The sequence below is a fragment of the Ictalurus punctatus genome, chromosome 3 (genome assembly GCF_001660625.3).
Source record: "Ictalurus punctatus breed USDA103 chromosome 3, Coco_2.0, whole genome shotgun sequence".
Lineage (NCBI taxonomy): Eukaryota > Metazoa > Chordata > Actinopteri > Siluriformes > Ictaluridae > Ictalurus > Ictalurus punctatus.
Window position 1 is genome coordinate 2,833,854 of NC_030418.2, and position 19,307 is coordinate 2,853,160.

At 43.6% G+C, this 19,307-nt stretch overlaps 2 protein-coding genes across 6 annotated transcripts in view; both read right to left on the bottom strand.

The window, feature by feature from the left end:
* The window catches only part of LOC108263260 (interferon alpha-inducible protein 27-like protein 2A), a 2,469-nt gene extending 381 nt beyond the window's left edge, over nt 1–2,088 (bottom strand). The window contains exons 1-3 of the mRNA XM_017463896.3: nt 782–2,088; nt 641–670; nt 1–95 (exon numbers count right to left, since the gene is read on the bottom strand). The exon at nt 1–95 is cut by the window's left edge and continues 67 nt beyond it. Of these exons, the coding sequence (XP_017319385.1) occupies nt 1–95; nt 641–670; nt 782–791 (135 nt within the window). The 5' untranslated portion in view covers nt 792–2,088. The remainder of the gene's footprint in view (nt 96–640; nt 671–781) is intronic.
* Nucleotides 2,089–7,113: 5,025 nt separating this feature from the next.
* Nucleotides 7,114–18,711, bottom strand: eif3s10 (eukaryotic translation initiation factor 3, subunit 10 (theta)). 5 transcript variants are annotated; one of them, XM_053679432.1, is made up of 22 exons: nt 18,516–18,711; nt 17,296–17,486; nt 15,854–15,990; nt 15,592–15,755; nt 15,296–15,495; nt 14,740–14,948; nt 14,474–14,645; nt 14,246–14,350; nt 14,067–14,165; nt 13,798–13,914; nt 13,495–13,680; nt 12,843–13,190; nt 12,558–12,662; nt 12,191–12,304; nt 11,665–11,787; nt 11,333–11,486; nt 10,785–10,969; nt 9,129–9,214; nt 8,446–8,990; nt 8,181–8,325; nt 7,901–8,070; nt 7,114–7,798 (listed from the first exon to the last, which is right to left on the bottom strand). In XM_053679432.1, the coding sequence occupies exons 1-22, from the start codon at nt 18,562–18,564 to the stop codon at nt 7,620–7,622; spliced, it is 3,783 nt and encodes a 1,260-aa protein (XP_053535407.1). In that variant the 5' UTR covers nt 18,565–18,711; the 3' UTR covers nt 7,114–7,619. The 5 variants fall into 5 exon arrangements, with proteins under 5 accessions (XP_053535407.1, XP_053535404.1, XP_053535406.1 ...); XM_053679429.1 differs by having other exon boundaries at nt 8,181–8,343; XM_053679431.1 differs by having other exon boundaries at nt 9,129–9,217.
* Nucleotides 18,712–19,307: the final 596 nt, after the last annotated feature.

A 19,307-nucleotide genomic window follows, 5' to 3' on the forward strand; every position in this document is an offset into this window, starting at 1 on the left:
TGACATCATTGATGATGCGACGGATCCTGCAGCGATGCCACCGGTGGTGAAACCAGCAGCCGAAATCACAACGGGAGCTAACACCACGGAGCAGGCTTCAAACACACATAGGAGGCTTCAAACACACATATTAGGTCGTGGGCTCAAATTACACAGCTTGTGACCATGAGCTCTCTCGTTTCTAGCCGTAATATTTCCATAAGTTACAGCTATTTTCTATCTACACTTGGGTTGCTTTCTGAGAGGACTTTGCCCTTCCTTATATGGTGGCAGTGCTGATGCAGAGGAATTAGCATAATACTCGTGATCTGGGAACAGCACAGAGTAATTCATCAGTTATGTCATCCACTTGTACAATTCAACATTGATATTAGAAACAAAGGAGTCAACGATGAATAAGGGTTGGTTTTTATATATATAATATATATAATATATATGACAGTTATGTAAGTAAATCTCATTGTTAGTTGCTCATCATGCGTGCTCAAACGTCAGTTTATCAACACAATCTACACACCATATCTAATATCAGAAAGCTTCGGCCGCTTCTCAATACACACAAGGCGAATATTTGGCACCAACCATAAAGCTTTCAGTCATGATTTAGTTCAATAGATATCCTACAGACAGCTTGGCTTACCTGCTCCGACTGCAGCTGTTATCATTATTGCTGTGTGAGAGATAGACATCAGAAAGGCATCAAGTCCATGTGAGAGCATATGCTAGTTTAAAAAAAAAATAGCATCATTGTTGATTTCATCTCAGAGAAGGCCATACTTACGAGAGACCATCGTATCCACACTGTAGTCAGACGCTAGTGAGGCCAATAATAGGATCAGCTGAGAGGTGGAGCTGTTACACTGAAACGAAACCTACACTGAGGACTGCAAAACTGTGACGTTAGGCTTAAGCTGGCGAGCCAACGCCTATAAAGAAGGCAAGATAAAGTTACTGTGTCCAAGACCTGATAACCCTGAAGAGGAATTATGAGTAGACCCAGGCAGAAAACAGTCAAAAACACAACACAGTACATTTTTGGGATATAATCATTTGACACATTGTTTGTTTATTGTCCCTCATAGAAAAAGAGAAACGTACATGTGTATATACTCACATATTTCAGAGAGCATACACCCCCTAAACAATTCTTCCAAACTTACTTACCAATTGCAAAGTCGTTTCTTTTTCAGTTACTTTGTCAAACAAGTCATGCTCCTAAAGCTGTCACTCACCTCCCCCACAGAACCCGAACTTGAACACACTGAGTGGAGTGCATGAATACACGTCACATTTTTGTGAGATGAGAAGCTGGTAGTGAAGAGAGAACACATGTAACACCACACACCCCCTAACTTCTATTTTCTAGGTACTTTTGGACAGGTTTTATTTAGCAGCAGTGAATTTCACTACCCTCCCGCCTCACGTCATTTTCTGTGTGTGTATATATATATATATAGAGAGAGAGGGAGCGCGTGTTAGTTAGTTCAAGGCTTCTGTCAGATTTGGTTTGTGATGTCTCCTTGTATTAACTGCAGCAGTAGGTGGTGTAAACTGAAATGTAAATCGTCTGGACTGGTGGGTCAGTGGGTAAAGTCTGTACCTGGGTCAGTAAAAAGAACAGGGTTTGAAGCCAGGCTCAGGTGAGTGAGAAGTGTGTTAAGAGTTTCTGCTGTGTGATTGATTTTTTTTTTTTAAGACTTAATGTCGCTGTGTACAGGTGGAGGTGTGCGCCTAAAGATAAAATCCACTAAATCAGTAATGAGACTTGATGGCTCAGTGCGCTGAAGGTCTTGCACCAGTCACTTTGTTGAATCTTATTTTCGTGGCTTCCTCTAGCAGTAAGGGTTGGACTCTGGTTGGACCCTAAATCCAGAAAAAGAAAGAGACAGTCCGGTTAGTGGAGCAGTGTTTGTGTTGTAGTTTGTGCAGGTTCTAACCCTCTTTTTTGCAGGTTTTAGAATAAACTGTGCTGTTGCATTGTGAAGTGTTTCATGAAGTTCAAAAAACACACACTCTCACACAGATGTTACTTCTCTTCCTCTTTGGTGTAGTGGTTTGTGTCAGTATTGGGGCCTTCCAGAAGGTGTTGGTTCTGTTCTGCCTTTTGGCTCCTCAAGAAGTGATTTATAATGACAAAAGTCCAACAAACAGCATCTGTTCCTGTGCATCTGTGGTGTAGTGGTTAGAGTTCATGGCCAGGTTTGTGTGGTGGTTGTTATTTGTGCAGGTTCTAACCCTCCTCTTGGCAGGAGCAGCACTTTTAAGAATAAAAGCAGTGTGAAGCAGTATGAAGGTGTGATGGAAGCAGAGCTATCTGAGAGACTCTGTGGCTCAACTGGTTGAGTGGTTGCCTCTGTGGATCAGAAGGTGCTTGGATCAAAACCCAACAAGAGTTCTTGGCTTATAGAAAATGTGGGGATGGTTGGAGTGTGTAGGCTGGGGGATGGGTGTAGGAAGGCTACAGTGGTAGTAGTAGTAGTAGTGGTGGTGGTAGTGGTGGTGGGTGAATGGGTGTAGGAAGGGTACTCTGGTGGTTGTAGGTGGTGTTCCAGGAGGAGTTGTAAGTGGGTGGAGGCTAGATGGGTGCAGGAAGGTGGTGGTTGGAGGTAGAGTGTCAGGTACCTCAGGGGAGCTGGTGTAGGGAGGAGGGTAGAGGTGGAGTCCCAAGAAGAGCTGGGTGCACAGCCTGGAGAGCAAACAGAGAGTGTGGCTAAAAAGTCAGGGGCTGTGTACCCAGGGGAAGGGAGCTGGGGGATAGGTGTAGGAAAGGAATAGAGGTAGAGTCTCAGGAAGTGGGGTGTGTGAGAGCCAGCAGTGGAGCTGTAGATATTACATTTATTCTTCCTATTAGTAGACCCTGTGATCCCAAGCCATTTAAGAATATATTATTACTATTAGGGCTGTAGCAGGGTAATTTCCTTTTATAAAAGTGAGGCCTGGCTCTTCCTCTCCACCAGCCCCCAGTGCACACCCCTCACCACACATTCTTGGTCTGCACTGTAGGGTGTGCACTCTCCTACCTCCTTCACAGCACAACCTTGCTCCACCACATCCTGAGCTCATACCCACTCAACCTCTCTTTTACACCCAACCTAGTCCTCCCTCTCTCACCCTTGAGTGAACATCCCTCATCTGTACTCCACCACTTCTACAAGTGACTTGACAATCCTCAACCCCTTCCTCAACCTATAACTGCTAGAGCACCAGACACTCACTCACCCAATCCTCTACCCCTTCCTCAACCCCTTCCTCAACCAATCTCCCAACCTACCACTGCTAGAGCACAAGACACTCACTCACCCAATCCTCTACCCCTTCCTCAACCTATCTCCCAACCTACCACTGCTAGAGCACCAGACACTCACTCACCCAATCCTCTACCCCTTCCTCAACCCCTTCCTCAACCTATCTCCCAACCTACCACTGCTAGAGCACCAGACACTCACTCACCCAATCCTCTACCCCTTCCTCAACCCCTTCCTCAACCTATCTCCCAACCTACAACTGCTAGAGCACCAGACACTCACTCACTCACTCACTCACCTCCATGCTCTCAATCCCTCAAACTCCAACCACGCCACTCCTTCTGGGTTTTGATCCAAGCACCTTCTGCTCCACAGCACTCACGACTTAGCCAACTGAGCCACAGAGGCCTACACACCACTCCCTCCATCACACCTTCATACTTCCACAGCATCACTTTTGATTCTTGAACCTGCCAAAAGGAGGGTTATAACCTGAAAACCCACACACATGAACTCTAACCACTACACCACCAAGGGATAGCGATGGCACACGTGTAGCCAAAAGGTAGAAGAGAACCCACACCTTCTGGAACACCATCGTTGACATGAACTCTAACTGAAAATCTTTTTGGTTAAACATATTTATCCTTTTTAACTGTCACCAAAGGGGGGGGGGGGAAACCCACAAGGGGGATTTGAACCATCAACTACAACAATGGGAGGCAAGTGCATTCCCACAGAGCCACAAGGCTTCACCTACCTTAGTGTTTATCCTGAATACCATTGTCCAATAACCCACAAGTAATCCAGTGCTTGTTAAGGTTTTGCCTTCTGCATGACCCATAGGAGCAGGTTTGTGTTTGTACTGGTGGCTCAGCGAGCAGGGAGGCATGCATTTCAGAATGATGACTGTGGTTCAAGGTTGGGTGCTTTCAATGATTAAGAGAGCCATTACTTGATAAACATGTTTTTATGTACTCCCTGATAATGCTTTCGAAATCCTAACAGTTCCAAACTCCTATTATACATTTTCCTGTGACTATTAAGAATAGTAAAAGGTGGAATTGACGCAGAGTCCCATTAGATGACCTAATCCCTTTTTTTTTTTAAATCATAAAAACATTTACACACCAATAACCTATGGGAGCCATGGTCATTATTGTTTAACCATAAAAAAGGATACCGTCTTCAGGAGCTCCGCATCAGCAAATATGACACATTATGAAAAATATTGTAAGTACATATTATTTTCCAAACTACCTTCAAAGGTCCATCACATGTAGTAAAGTAAGATGGCGCAGCACTGATTTTTTCCCCTAATGTACATGTACAGTTACAACGTTTTCTGAGTACTACAGCACAAAATACAAAATGTCACAACAGTAAACAACAAATCTTCTTCTTGTTGCACTCTTTTGTCAGAACAGTGTCAAGTTAGCATCTCAATTCGTGATGATTCCCAGCCTATGAAGATTTACCAGCTCCTTTTTCAGGATTCATCAGGTCAGTCTTCTCTCTGGAAGTGTCTCACACTTTAAAGAGGGCATGTAGAATTCCCTGTCCGGACAGCCATGACCTGTAACGACATCTCTATACTCTGCTATTATTTGTTCTGTTGTCCATTTTCCATAAGAAAACCGTTCAGTAGTGATCATACGGTCGATATCTTTGATTAACAAGCCATCGATATAATTTTCTCAGTCCAACTACAGGTAAGTTTTTTGGTATTCACCGAGCCTAATACCGAAATCTGTAACCTACTTTGTATTAAGCAATAATAAGGGCATCATGGAACATTCTCTGGGTGTGTCTGAACCAGCTCCCTAGTTCAGTATTCAGGGCACTGATCGATGGTTGAACTAATGAACAAATTCAAAAAGACTGGAAGTGTTGCGGACCGACCTGGAAGTGGACCTCCATGAACTTCCACTGCCGAAGGCACAACCTACGTGTTGCTGGCAAACATATTCAGTCCCTTGTGTATGGAGACTTTTGGGACACCCTGTACAGTTGTAGTCAAAATTATTATTCGACCCCCACTGCATATCAGATTCATTGTCAAAATTTAAAGACTTTCCGCTGTTTGTAACGAACAAATCAAACAGAAGGAATTGAAACAGACTTCATATAAAAACCACAATGAACTTCCCTTTACTTTCACACTATGCATTGTTACCCAGATGAGGACGTGTTCCCTTCGGAGTTTATCCCTTCGGGATAAATTCACACGGTTAAAATCTGTGTCCTGTGTTTATATGTTTCTGTAAAGCTTCTTTGAAACAATACCCATTGTAAAAACCACTATACAAATAAAATTTAATTGAAAATAGTTAAACACAACGAATGCATCAAGTGGTTTCCCCAAATTCAACTGTATAACAGACTGAGATAACTGGTCTCGTGAACACGACACACGATAAACGCAAGTATGAAGGGATAAAAAAAATGATGTCGTGTTCATTAATACATTCAAACTGTAATCATTGGTGAACTGTTCTTCAGAATGTGTGGTTATAGGAAAACTATCAACTACTGGTTGGTGTGACGCAGCCCGATACGTTGATTGAACACACTGGGTGGAGTGCATGAATACACGTCACAACAGCGCATCCACAAGCCTTTTTTTTTTTGCTTACTTATTTTCTATCCCCCCCCCCCGAAAATACACCTATTATTTCATGCAACAAACGCTGATATGCAAATGCTCCCGACAATTAAATTGAATATGTAAATTAGCCGATGACATCATCTGATGACGTCATCCCAGCGACTATACTAGAACGCGGGAGCTATTTTCCCCTGAGCTCCTCTCTGCTTACTGAGAAAATGAAACAGGTGCGCTCTCTTTATCTCCTCCGCGTCCTCCACGGTGAAACCCAAGCAGAGAAGAAATCCGTCCGTCCTGAAAAACGCCATGCTAAACGGCAGACAAGCGTCCTGCCTCGGGTAAAGCCGAGTGTTCCAGCCAAACCTCCAGTTTGGCGAGTGCGTCGATTAAAACGTTCCGTGTTGCAACAACAAGCACATACGTGTTCCTGTACATTATCCGCCCCGCTGGGAATAAATGGTTGACTTTCACTTGAGAAAAAGTTTTAAAAAGTAATATCTTCCACGTCTCCCCTTACTGTTCACATTTGCGTCGATCTGAGCATCAGTATAAAGACTTTGGTCAAACAAACGGACACGGAGGGAAAACTAATCGGATAATGTCTGCACGAATAAACGCACTGAATGTTTTCAGTAGGAATTAAGAGCCCCTGATTACAGGCACACGTGCTTACATCTTCAGGACAGAGGGTTTTGCTGTTTCTCTGTAACTCCTGACTGTGCTGTTTCATCATATTAACTTCAACAGAGAGAGGCTGGTGCAAGGAGGTTAATTGTTTATACCGCCTCTTGAATATCTCGAATAAAGAAGTTTGTTTCTAATTCATAAAATGGCAAATTGCTGTACAGCAGGAATAAACTGACAAGTCACATCAGACAGGTCACTTTATACATATATATACACTTTTCTACTACAGCACAAACCAAGCATTTCATTCTTTAGATAGTGTCTTATGATTCCTTCCTTCCTTTTGAGTGTGATACATCTTCTAATAACGTGTAGCTCACCACCACCAACCTTTGACTTTAACACTCCCTCCAGACGCTATTTTCTAAGCAGCTCTTACATCATCTCCGTCGGAATATTCTTCCTGCTGTACATCTATTAAAACATTGTCAGTTTTTGTCGTGGGTGAGGAGGGGTGTGTGTAAACTCCTGTACGTATAAATTCCAACGTACAAATTTGACAAATTCCATGAAGCACCTTCTGTACCATCAGAATCAAACTCAGTGTTTGAGAGTAACAGCTAAGAAGCTATCTGTTGAGCAAATGACTTTATTAATAAAGTTTTCATATTCATAAAAAGCACACAACCCACAAGAGGAGCAGCGACCAGAGTGAAGAAGTGGCATGGTCCTTTATCGCAGCTAACTTCCATGCCAGATGTTTTCATAAGGTAGTTCAGGTTATTTTAACTATTTATTTAGTTTCACCTTGCATCTGTTCACACACTCTGTTTCAAGGAAACACAATGATTATTAAGTGAGATCAATGGAATTCTCTAAGCATGCACAAAAGCAGAATGATGTACTTCCAGATAGACTTGGTCAAAAAGATTTTGAAAAGAAAAAAAGAAAAGGAAAAAAAAAAAGAAAAAAAAAAAGTTATGAATTGGCTCTCACCAGGTTTGGCATGACAAGTCAAATTTTGTGTAACTCTATACGATAATTCGGTTAACGGTTATGCCAGAAGTTTTTCTCACAATACCAATGTGATTAATGAATAGATCGAGGCTGTGGAGGCTATGAGGAGACAGTCGGAGTGTTTAGCGGCGCACTGTGGTCCAGCCGTCGTCGTCCGTCTCGTTCTTGGTGCGGCGTGGGTTGTCCTTTTCTTTCTCTGTGCGCCAGGAACTTCTTTCTCCATCGCGCTCACGTGGTCTTGGCGGAGCGTCGTCCTTGCGATCGTCTCGGCGGTCTTCTCCTCCACGGCGCCAGGATCCGCCTGAATGGCGATTCATAAAGCATGCAGTTTCAAACACAAGGGCACAGGAGATACAGAAAGTTTAGGTTACCGAGTGATGGAGAAAATAAACAAGGGGTTCACCATCATCAGGGTCCCGGGGCAAGGGCCTGTCACGATCACGGTCACGGTCATCCCTGCGATCTCTGAGGTCACGCCGTTCACGCCGATCGTCGCGATCAAAGTCGTCACGTCGACTGTCACGCCAACTGCTGGGTTCATCAGATCCGCCTTTCCTCCAGACTCCCTCCTCCCTACAAACACACACAGTATGTTTAAGATTCACACTGGATCCGGTACACGCACACGCTATTTCATCTTTATACTAAACCAGACACCAAACTTGTGCGGATCACACGAGTACCTGGGGGGAGGACGCCGCTCTCGGAAACGCTCTCCCTCACGATTCTCGTCTTCATCGTTTTCGCCATCGTCATCATCACGAGTACCAGAGTTACGCGGAGGACCCCAGCTCTCCTCACGGGCCTTCTCCCTCTCTCTCCAACCACCTGCTTTGGGGGAGGTTTCTTTCAGAAACAAGAGCAGTATTTGTCCAAATACTTTGGTGATGACAGCCACATACACACACACGGATATACATGAATATTCCTAGACTCCACCATCCATACCTGGTTTACCCAAAGGTTTCCAAGGCCTGGGGTCATCACCGCCCCTCCTTCCTCCTCCCCTCTCATCATCACCACTGCCGCCTCTCCTAGGACCCCAGTCATCATCAGCACCACGTCTAGATCCTTTGGGCTCATCCAATCCGCGCCGGGGACCACGGTCATCATCAAATCCCCTTCTCGGTCCACGATCCTCATCTGTACCGCGTCTGGGGCCGCGCTCGTCATCAAAGCCACCTCGCCTGGGACCGCGCTCGTCATCAAAGCCACCACGCCTGGGACCGCGATCGTCATCAAAGCCACCACGCCTGGGACCGCGGTCGTCGTCAAAGCCACCACGCCTGGGACCGCGGTCATCATCAAAGCCACCACGCCTGGGACCACGATCGTCATCAAAGCCACCACGCCTGGGACCACGATCGTCATCAAAGCCCCTACGAAGGCCTCGGTCATCCGAAGGCCCACGGCGGGAACTCTCTCCGGTTCTTCTGAAGGATGGCTCACGCTCCTCACGCTCGGGTTCTTCACGCCCTTCCTGACGCCAGTCCCTGTTTCAAAAGTTAACCGAGGGGTTAAGTACACCTAAACCACAAGAAGACCCAACTTTATTTCTCCAAGATATTGACTGGAGTATACCAGTGTCTGACCTCCCAAAAGAATCCTGATATCAAATGTTATCCACTCACTTGTCAGGAACGGGGCGTCTCCACTCCGAGTCGTTGGTCTCTGTACGCCTCCTCCACCCCCCGCCCTCTTCCTTTTCACCCCAGTCCTGCTGGAATAGGGAGACATTTAATGAGCCTGAGACCTGCCTAAACAACCCCGCTATCAACTTAAAGTACCAGCGTTACCCATCTATTCAAATTTTTTTTTTTTTTTTTAGAGATGCACCGTTATTGGTTTTTTATAAGCGATATTTGCACCCAGTTGTTGACTCGTCTTTCCTCAGATTTAGTCCTACGATAGCGTTCCTGCGTGCAATTCTCAAACTTATATTTATATACTTATACTTATATTTATATATATATATATATACTTATATAGATATTTTTTTAGGTGGATCCGATATTACAAAATCGAGGACCGATTATGGAAAAATGCTTAAATATCGGTAAAACCAATAATCGGTCCAGCACTACAAATTTTTCACTCTGATCCAATCCGTCACATTTGTGCCTGTGAGTGACGTGTATCCGTCATTAGTGCAAATTAACCTCTGACCTGATCGCCATATTTATGATCTACAAGACAAACCATCATTACAACGGTGATAAAAATGTACAGCTCTCATCACAAAGATTATTGACTCTGGAGGTTATCAGACTGTCAGCGGTTAATCAGCAAAAGAAAGTGAAGAGAGTCAGAGGTGTAGTTTACTTTTACTGTAGTGTTTATCTTCACTTCACGGTCATTAAACTAGTTTAACGAGACGACCAGTCGGTGCTGTGGAGTTGGCTGCTACATAATCAGTGTCTAGGAACTTTAATTACCTCGTAACTGAACACCTATCTACCTTTTAATTTATGTTAAAACCATAATATTGGTCTTACAAGTGTAGCTTTGTTCATTCAGAGGAGTAAAAATTCTAAAGCCTGTGATCATGTGTCCAAATCAGTGTTTCCCCACTAGATGCATTTCATCAATGAAGCGCAGTACGGGAGAGTCTGGAAAAACCTGCCGCACGTCACTGTGGCCGAATTTTAAAGCCAAAAACTCCGGACATCATACATACATATACATTTTTTATATATATGCCTAAATCTGTGAATTGAGAAAAACTGTGGAAATATTGAACAAGTTCTGAAAATAAAAGCGTTTGCTTTGCCATTTATTTATTGTTCTCCGGACTTATGGTAAACGGTGAACTTATATAGCTCTTTTATCCAAAGCGCTTTACACTGTGTCTCATTCACCCATTCACACACACACCAATGGTAGCAGAGCTGCCATGCAAGGTGCTAACTTGCCATCGGGAGAAACTTGGGGTTCAGTGTCTTGCCCAAGGACACTTCGGCACGTGGAGTCACGTGGGCCGGGAATCGAACCGCCACACCTACGATTAGTGGACAACCCGCTCTACCACCTGAGCCACAGCTGCCCCATGGGACACATTAACTTGTATTTAAGTTCCAAGCTTCCAGCGGTCACATTAAGTGAGTTAGTTGCCATTTTAACAATAACATGAGTGAGGGAACGAGCAGTCCATAAAAAAAAAATATATATTGATTTCTTCTAACATTTCTTCACAGCATGGCAGATCAGCATGTCAGAAGAAGAGGAAGCACCAGAGAGAAACAGGGAGCAAAGTACGTGTGTGTGTGTGTGTGTGTGTGTGTGTTTACTTTGCTGGGCTTCTCCTCCGGGGGCCTTCTCATCTCCTCCTCCTTACGCCGTTCACGCTCCTCGATTTCCTGTTGCCTGGCACGCTGCTTCCTCTCCTGCTCCTCTAGCTTGCGCAGGCGCTCCTGGTACTCGCGCTCCTCCTCCTCCCTCTGCTCCTGCTCCTGACGCTCGCGCTCCTCGCGCTCTGAAACACACCGATCGGTAACAGCACGATGACTCGGCCAGTAACGGAAATACGACGACCGGCGTCCGAACTACAAATCTCAAAAAGCGGTGAATATCAGGCAAGCACATAATCTGTACCGAACTCCAACTGCCACATTATACAGCATGCGACATTACTACGAGTACTCGAGTACTCGAATAAACACACGGTTCTTAAGGTAGGGATCAGTGATGCCAGGTGTGGTTTATCAAAGTGTTTTTTTTGCTTTGTTTACTTTTATTACAGAGGAACCTCCCGTTATCTTATTACTATATAATTGAATTGACGTGCTACAGATGTGTTAGATACGGAGTACGTTAAAAATAAAAAGACAAGCAGTACCCTTTTTCAGCTGTTCCTCCCGGATCCTCTGGGCCTCCTCCTCTTTCTGGCGATAGAAGGAGTTTCGTCGCTCCTCCTTGCGCTGTTTCTTGCGCTCTTCGAGGCGCTGCTTCCTCTCCTCGACCAAGCGCTCCTGGAACTGCTTCAGTTTTTCCTTAAAAATTTTTTTTTTTTAAAGAAAGTATGTGTCATTTACACACAGCTCTGCCTTGGAGAAAATGAAAACTTCACACGAAAAAAACACGCGTTACAGAACATTTGTGCCACTGCTGTTGTGTTCACAGCCAACGAAACACAATAAGTAAATACATAAATAACTCCTACTTTCTTACCTCGTAGATGAAACTTCGGGCAGCTGTTATTTTAGATACGAAGTTCTCCTTATCCTCAATCATCCTGGACATCCTCTTTTTGTGCTCGAGAGCCTTCTCACGCTCCACTTTCATGTTGCTGATCTGATACAGACGTGCACGATTACGACATTGTGAAATAATACTTCCACATTTTCTCTATAAATCGATACACACGCACGTTCACACTGACCTCTCTAATTTCCAGCGGAAAAGAACGCAAGGTAACAAAGCTGACCTTCTTAAGCAAAGTTCTTATAAGAGCATCACCGTTAGGATGAATTAGGTCCTGGTGATTATTACAAATACAGTTCTGACACTGAACCAGGAACTTTAGCTCTCTCTAGCCAGTCAAAAATTAAACAAAATAATAAAAAAAAAAAAAGTGTCCAAGAATATTGTTTCAAGTACGCACAAATTTGTCAGAACTTATCTAACACTTCTAAAGGAAAGCAGAGGAGCATCTTTTCATCTGTGCAGACTGCCGAGATAGACTGTAAGGCGTTACCCTCTCCTCCTCCTGGAGCTCCCACAGTTCCATATCTTTGATGCGCTGTTCCTCGTAGGCTTTTTTAATCATGGGGATTTCCTCCAAACGCTTCGCCCTTTCAAAGTAGTCGATCTGAAACACATTAAATGTACAAACCCCTTGTGTATTTAACGCATTATTATTATTAGCATTATTATTAGAAATAAACGCGCCTGTCGTACAGTTTCACATATAGTAATAGTTGGAAAATGGAATGCAGGTTTAGGATGGGTGTACATGTGAAGGATGAACGTGTGGAGACCGCTTAGGATGGAATGCAAGATCAAATAATAGACCGCGTGAACTAAAGGAGGTTAATGTGTCTTCATGAAACCTACAAGCCTACCTTCTTTTCCTGATTCTTTAAGCGCTCCTGCAGCTCTTTCTTCTCTTTCTCCAGCTGCTCCACCTGTTTGGCCATGATGAAATCAGGGTCCAACTCCTCCAGATCCTATAGGGAGAAACAGAGAAACAGGTCAACACACACACGGAAACCTGTATATAATCTTTTCCACCTGCCTCTAAACGTTAAACCAAAAAGCAATCAGGACAATTTAAGTAAACTCTGCAGATTAGATTTGCGCAACGCTCATCATCCTCCATTTCACATCCTGGAATCCGCCCTTCGTACCTCAATGTCGATGTCTTTAAACGCTTTGGCTCCCAGCTCGGTCTTCTTGATTTGCTCGAGGCGCTCGCGCACGGTCTTCTTCTTGATCTGCTCGTGCTCCTGCATGATGCGCTCCTTCTCCCTCTCCTTGGCCTCTTGGCGCAGGCGCTCCTCCTCGGCTTTGCGCACCTTCTGGAGCTCGGCCTCGCGCTGCTCCAGCTCCTCCTTCTCACGCTGGATGTTCAGGCTCTCCAGACGCTCCTTGCGCTCCTCGATGGTCTGGCGACGAGCCAGGATGCGCTGGTGCTCCTTACGAGCGTTTTTAAGGTAGGCGGTGATGGCCTGCTGACTCTGCTCCTCCCGTTCTTGCTACAGGAGGAAGGTTTAACAATGAGAGCAATGCAAAAGAGCATATAAAAGAGACAATCTGGAGATGTGGAGCAAGTTAGACTTAACCAAAGAGCAATCAATAAAAGACAGGACAAATTAAGGGGTAGAAATGTATTGCCGCTTCTTAACTAAACAAACAAAAAAAAGGAAATGTAAAGAAAAGTAAGGGCAAAGTGCAAAATGTTACTTGCTAAGGGAAAAAAAATTAAATGAATGAAAGAGCAACTGAGATAAATGGAAAGACAGACAAAGTAGCAAGAACCTACACACGAGACTTCCTTACCAGAATGGAGGCCGGTTTGATGATCTGAATGGCCTTGGCCATAGCGGAGGACATGGCCGTGAGCTGGTTACGGATCTGTTCAGAAGGCATGTTCTGCAGGAACGGTCCCACGGGGGCGTCCTCTTTAGTCGAGTAGTTCAGATCCGAGCCAAAGCTTAGTGTTCGGGACGTATGGTCAATACGCACCTGAAAAGACCACAGTTCAATAGATCTGTAGCTGCAGGACATTTGTTCAACAAATTTTGAACACACACACACAAAAAAAAAAAACGTAAACAGAAAGGATAACTATATGCAACTTACCTGCAGGTCACAGTGACGTGCAGCATCAACGATGGAGCGCTCCAGCTGGAAGGCATCCACAAACGGCACCAGAGAGGCCAGCCTGCTGAACTCGATGCTCTGATAGATCTGAGCCACCTGGAAGCATTACACCAGAGGATTCGCACACATTCGGTCTCGTTCAAAGACAAAAAAAAAAAGCTGAATATCATTTTTGGCGCGATGTTTCTACGGCTGAACCTCAAACCATTTCATCACACACACAGATAACATGAAGTCAGCACACCAACCTGCTGCAGAAGTCTAAGAATGGTGTTGCTCTGTAAGTGAGGAACGTAATGCTGCAGGTCAGGCTCCTTCTCGGCCTGATCCTTCACCCAGTTCAGCACCTGGAGACAATCGGACAAGGACTTACAACGGCCGCAACTCCGACTAAATCAGTCAACTCGCAAAGATTTCAGGACTGTACCTTGGTGACCCGTCCACACAGTTTGAGGGGATGGAATTCCACCTCCAGGAAGTTGTACAGCTCCTTGACGTCAGAGACGATGTACTGGAGAAGATTGAACCGCACCTGCAAGATGATCGACGTGTAATATGACTTGGTTACCCAATATTCGACAAGGAAAGAAAGAAAAGAAACAAGTCTAAAGAATATGGATGGCTTCTCGGCTTTTCTGCATCGATATAGGATTACCATATCGTTGATGAGGCTCTGGCGAGTGGGTGGCGACTGCAGGCCAAGCAAAGTGGCCAGTCTGCGGTGCTTCTCCACAATAATCCCATCCATATCCAACAGGCGGGCGATATCAGTACGCTCCGGGGTTATAGGGATGGACAGAGTGGCCAAAAGCACACGAGTCGACATCCTGCGGAAAGAGTCGCGTTTAAAACGGTCCGTGTTTTTCAGCGCTGACCCAATGATTTCTTTGTTGCATAAAAAGTCAAAAGAACCTAACTAACCTCTGCATTTCCTCCTGGGTGAGGTTCTTCCTCATTTCTCTTGAGAGATGGTAGAGGCGGTGCAGCGTGCTGGCGTGGAACAGAGCGTTACCCGACTTCCAGAACACCGTGGACACCTTGTTGTAGTAGTTGGCCATTAGCTGGGGCTTGGGGGGCTTCTTCGAGAGGGCAAACAGTCCATGGATATCCTCGACTGCCTTGAAAGCTTCCTAAAACAAATAGGTTGTGTGTTAGGAAAAAACACGCACTATCCTTATACTTGATATACACTACCGGTTATAGGTTGCTTTTCCGAATATCTCGCTCCAAGTCGAAGGTCGAAATGTTAGCTTTCTAATGAAAGAAATAAATATGTCGGAACGATTATATTTTTGTCTAAAACACCGATTTCAAACATTTAATCATACACCTTCAGGTCAAAAGGTTTTTAAGATCATGAGAAACATTTCAGTCCACAAACTTTTGACCGGTGGTGTGTCTCCCTGGCATGTTTTTACACACACGCATGTCCGTTAATCATAATGCACTCCTTCATGCCAGTTCTACGTGTCCTCACCTGCCAGAGCTCCATGCTGATGGCGCTGTCCAGCTGCACCAAACGAGTCTCCAGGTGCATCGACTGGCTCTCGGGGTTGTTCAGGTTGATGGCCGTGCTCTGGTTGTGGTGCCTCTGGATCTGACCCAGGTGCATGCGTAGGTTATCGCACAGCTTACGGAACTCGGCCTTGCGGGTGTACTGCAAGCAGAACTTGAAAGCTGAAAAACAATAAAAAAAATAAATAAAAAGATTTAGTATTACGAGGTGACGATCTTCTGTGTAAGATCTGCAACGTGTCTGCGTCATGCACCGACCTTGCTGCGCGATGTCATGGTACAGACGCTCCACTTTGGAGTTGTTCCTCAACAGGTCCAGACACTGGCGATACGACTCCCACAGGAATTTGACCCAAGGAGTGAGCAGCAGGCGGTCAGTACGGTCCTGAGTGTCCTCTCCACTCACAGCACTCAGCAGCACACTGTCAAGGTAAAATAAAAAATTTTAAAAACATGATCATATTTAAATCTTTGATTTATGCTAAAATTCGCCACAAACATATTCGATATGGTCATGCACCTCTCTGGGGTCTGAATGTTATCCAGATCCTCAATGTCCAAGACCATTTGCTGAGACTCTTCTTTGGCCGTCTCGGTCTTCTCCTCTGCGAGTTTCAGGTAGGCACGAACCACATCCTCCAGAGACTTGATATTCACCTGAGAGGCAAAAGCAATAGCTTTTAGTAACAAGAACTAAATAAGGAGATAAGGGTTTGGTTAAGGTATACCGAGCTCAATTATTAATACTATTTAATATTTCTTTCAGTATTATCTTTAAAGTCACACCCTAACACATACTATTACACCCAGTTTTCTGAACCGACAAGCACCATGAACAACGACCCCTTGTTCTGACTGACCGGATATTTTATTGACCACTGAAACATGAAATGAACTTCACCAAATAACGCAAAATGATGCGGTCTTAAAAACCAGACTCCTCCTTTAAGGTAATTCTCTCCATGCGTTAGGATTATGACGGTGTAATCTCTATTTCTCCCAGCAGGGAGCACTAAAGCCCCAACGTCATTAGAATTATAATCCCTCATCCACATCTACAAGTAACCACGCTCTTTTAAACAGAGCAAAAACAGGTTGTGACAAATTTGAAGTTATTGCACTTGCCCTCACTCTCAGTTTCTAACCGCATCTTTAACTACTTCTACAAGACAGACGTCAAATTCCTATTGAGAGAATTGAGAGCTTTTGTAGGTACCGTATTGTACATAATATCCATATTAACAGTTTACATCCAACCATATTACACAGTCCATTGTCTGTTTGCTCTGCTTGTTTACGCTACCGGTCAAAAGTTTGACCGGTAGCGTAAACAAGCAGACACACAAGAGACACACAAGAGACACACAACTGAAATGTTTCTCATGATCTTATAAACCTTTTGATCTGAAGGTGTATGATTAAATGTACAATTCATTACAAAAAAAAATGCGTCTTTTCAACGGACGACTCGGAGCAAAATATTCGGAAAAGCAGCCGATAAGCGTGCAGCGTAGGCGGGAACTCCTTTAATACTGTTTAAAAAGCATCTCGGGGGATTCCTCAAGAAATCGGTCGAGAAAATGCCAAGAATACATTTTTGGAAATTCTAGGCAAAAAGGGGGTCTACTTTGAAGATGCTAAAATATTAAATTATTTAGGTTTTTTTTTTATCACAACATAATTCACACACTTCCATTTGTGTTACTCCAGAGTTTTGATGACTATTATTATTACTATAAAATGTGGGGGTAACAATCAAATCAATCAATCAATAAATAATGAGTGTGTCTAAACTTTTGACCGGTAGTGTATTGTTCGTGTGTCATACTACTATAATATACGTTTACATTTGTCAGTGCCTAAAAATCCTACATTTCGAAAACCTGAACGTAACATACAGACGATACAAACGGTGTGTAGTGTAAAGACAAACGTGATGGCTCTTCACCGGAAGACACAAACCTGCTGACAAATGTTCTTGTACTGGTAAAGCCCTTCTTTGGCCAGGTGGCTCTTGCGCAGATCCACGCAGAGCTCCAGGTACTTGAGCATGATCGGCTCGTGGATCTTCTGCCATGTTCGATGCTTTTTGCTCTTGATGACATCGTAGAGGACGTCCAGAGCAGGCTGCTTTTTACCAACTTCGAGAAACTCTGAGAGAGAGACAGACAGAAAGAGAGGAGGGGAAACAGATTGCATTTTGATAAATTAGTAGTAAAATAACAAATGAACACACACTGCACTTAAAATGTTTTATAAACGACTATTTATAGCCACTATAGCCATAAACGACATATATATATAACGTAATACATGTTAGCTAGCTTCCTAAGCTAAGCAGGCCCACTACCTGTAACACGGGCTGTATCCCAAATTGCACATACACTAACTACATAGTGTGCACTCGTCATTATTCTATATTCCATATTCTATTAGTACCAATATCTGATTTCTCTGCTATGAATGCTGAGATAACAATAAGAACATCAAGGTATTTAATCCATCCATTTCCAATGTCTTTATGTTTAAGTGTTGTTTTTGCATAAAATACAAGTTATAGTGTTTACACAGTCACAGATGTAGCTGGCTAAAAAAAACAGACCACGCAGACATACTGTAACAAAACCTGAACAGAATTGAACTGTGTGCGATTATAAATGAAACTTCTGCGTATGAAAGAGAGAAATATAGACTCTATATATTTAAACTATTCTCTATATTACGTTTTTGTTTTTTTTTGCTATAAGGACTCACTACGCAACTAACCTGGTTAACCCACTCACCCTGTGATGTCAACTAGCTAGTTAACAGGTTATTTCTCACTAAAAAAAGGTGCCGGTAGTAAAATAACAAATGAACACACTGCATTTAAAATGTTTTATAAACGATTATTTATAACAACTATAGCTATAAACGATATATATATCTAATGCGATACATACATATTAGCTAGCCAAGTAAAGCAGGCCCACTACCGCTGTAACACGGGCTGTATCCCAAATTGCACATACACGAGCTACATAGTGTGCACCCGCCATTATTCTATACCCTACATAGTGCTCCAAGATAGGGCGAGTAAAGCGAATTGGGATCCACCCAATGGCCTGGCTTCAGGCTGATGGGAGAAAGATGGCGGCCACGCCATGATGCAGCCTGACTGCACAGAGCTCGAGGGCGCTTACCGTTAGCTCTTTTCAGAGCGTTCTCCGGTCTTTGGAAGTACGCCGGCATTGTGGTGTCTTGCTTCGCAGGACGAAATTCGAGGCTATAGAGATTTTATTGAGCAACTGGTCGGTCGTTTTCGTCCATCCGCTCTAAAACACAGACGAACCTCCACCGCTTCGGCAAAGCTGCCCGAGAAAGAAAGAGCGCACGTGAAAGCAGTCCGTGTCAGTGACGACACGAGGACCCGTATGTACTCTGACTGCCTAAAATGACTCTGGGAATCGACACCGAAAAGGAATCGAATCGAGTCGATTCCCCATTCAAGAATGTGGATTCGGAGAGTCGTATAGCAGACGTTAAAAAAAGGAAACAAATCCCTAATAATAATAATAATAATAATAATAATTGTTGGTATTCTGTATACAACTGAGTGAAATAGTTTATACTTTTATTTTATGCTTATCTGTATTTATTTGTAGGCCTATTTATTTATTGATTCTTTTTCTATTTAAATGTTCTTACTTTGACAACCATAAAAATATTATTGCTGTCATTTATTATTATTATTATTATTATTATTATTTAATATTATTATATAATATTATATTAGATAATAATACTACTACTACTAATAATAATAATACAACTTTAATAGTATCATTCTGTTTCTATGGGATAAAATTGAGAGCAAAAGTTTGTGTATGCAGCCATACATGCCTACGCTGTGAGATGAGGTGGTTGCTTCAAATCATTAAACGTTCCTTCATTTATATTCCCAGTATTCTGGTACAAATTGATTTTTAGGTCTC

Bases quoted from the DNA above. Each gene is read 5' to 3' on its own strand.
- eif3s10 (XM_053679428.1), bottom strand. From the start codon at position 18,564: ATGCCGGCGTACTTCCAAAGACCGGAGAACGCTCTGAAAAGAGCTAAC. The intron at 15,756-15,853 runs GTGCATGACCAT...TTACCTTGACAG, and splicing joins AACATTCAGACCCCAGAGAG to TGTGCTGCTGAGTGCTGTGA. The intron at 8,344-8,445 runs GTATGGATGGTG...TGTTTCTGAAAG, and splicing joins GAAACCTTTGGGTAAACCAG to AAACCTCCCCCAAAGCAGGT.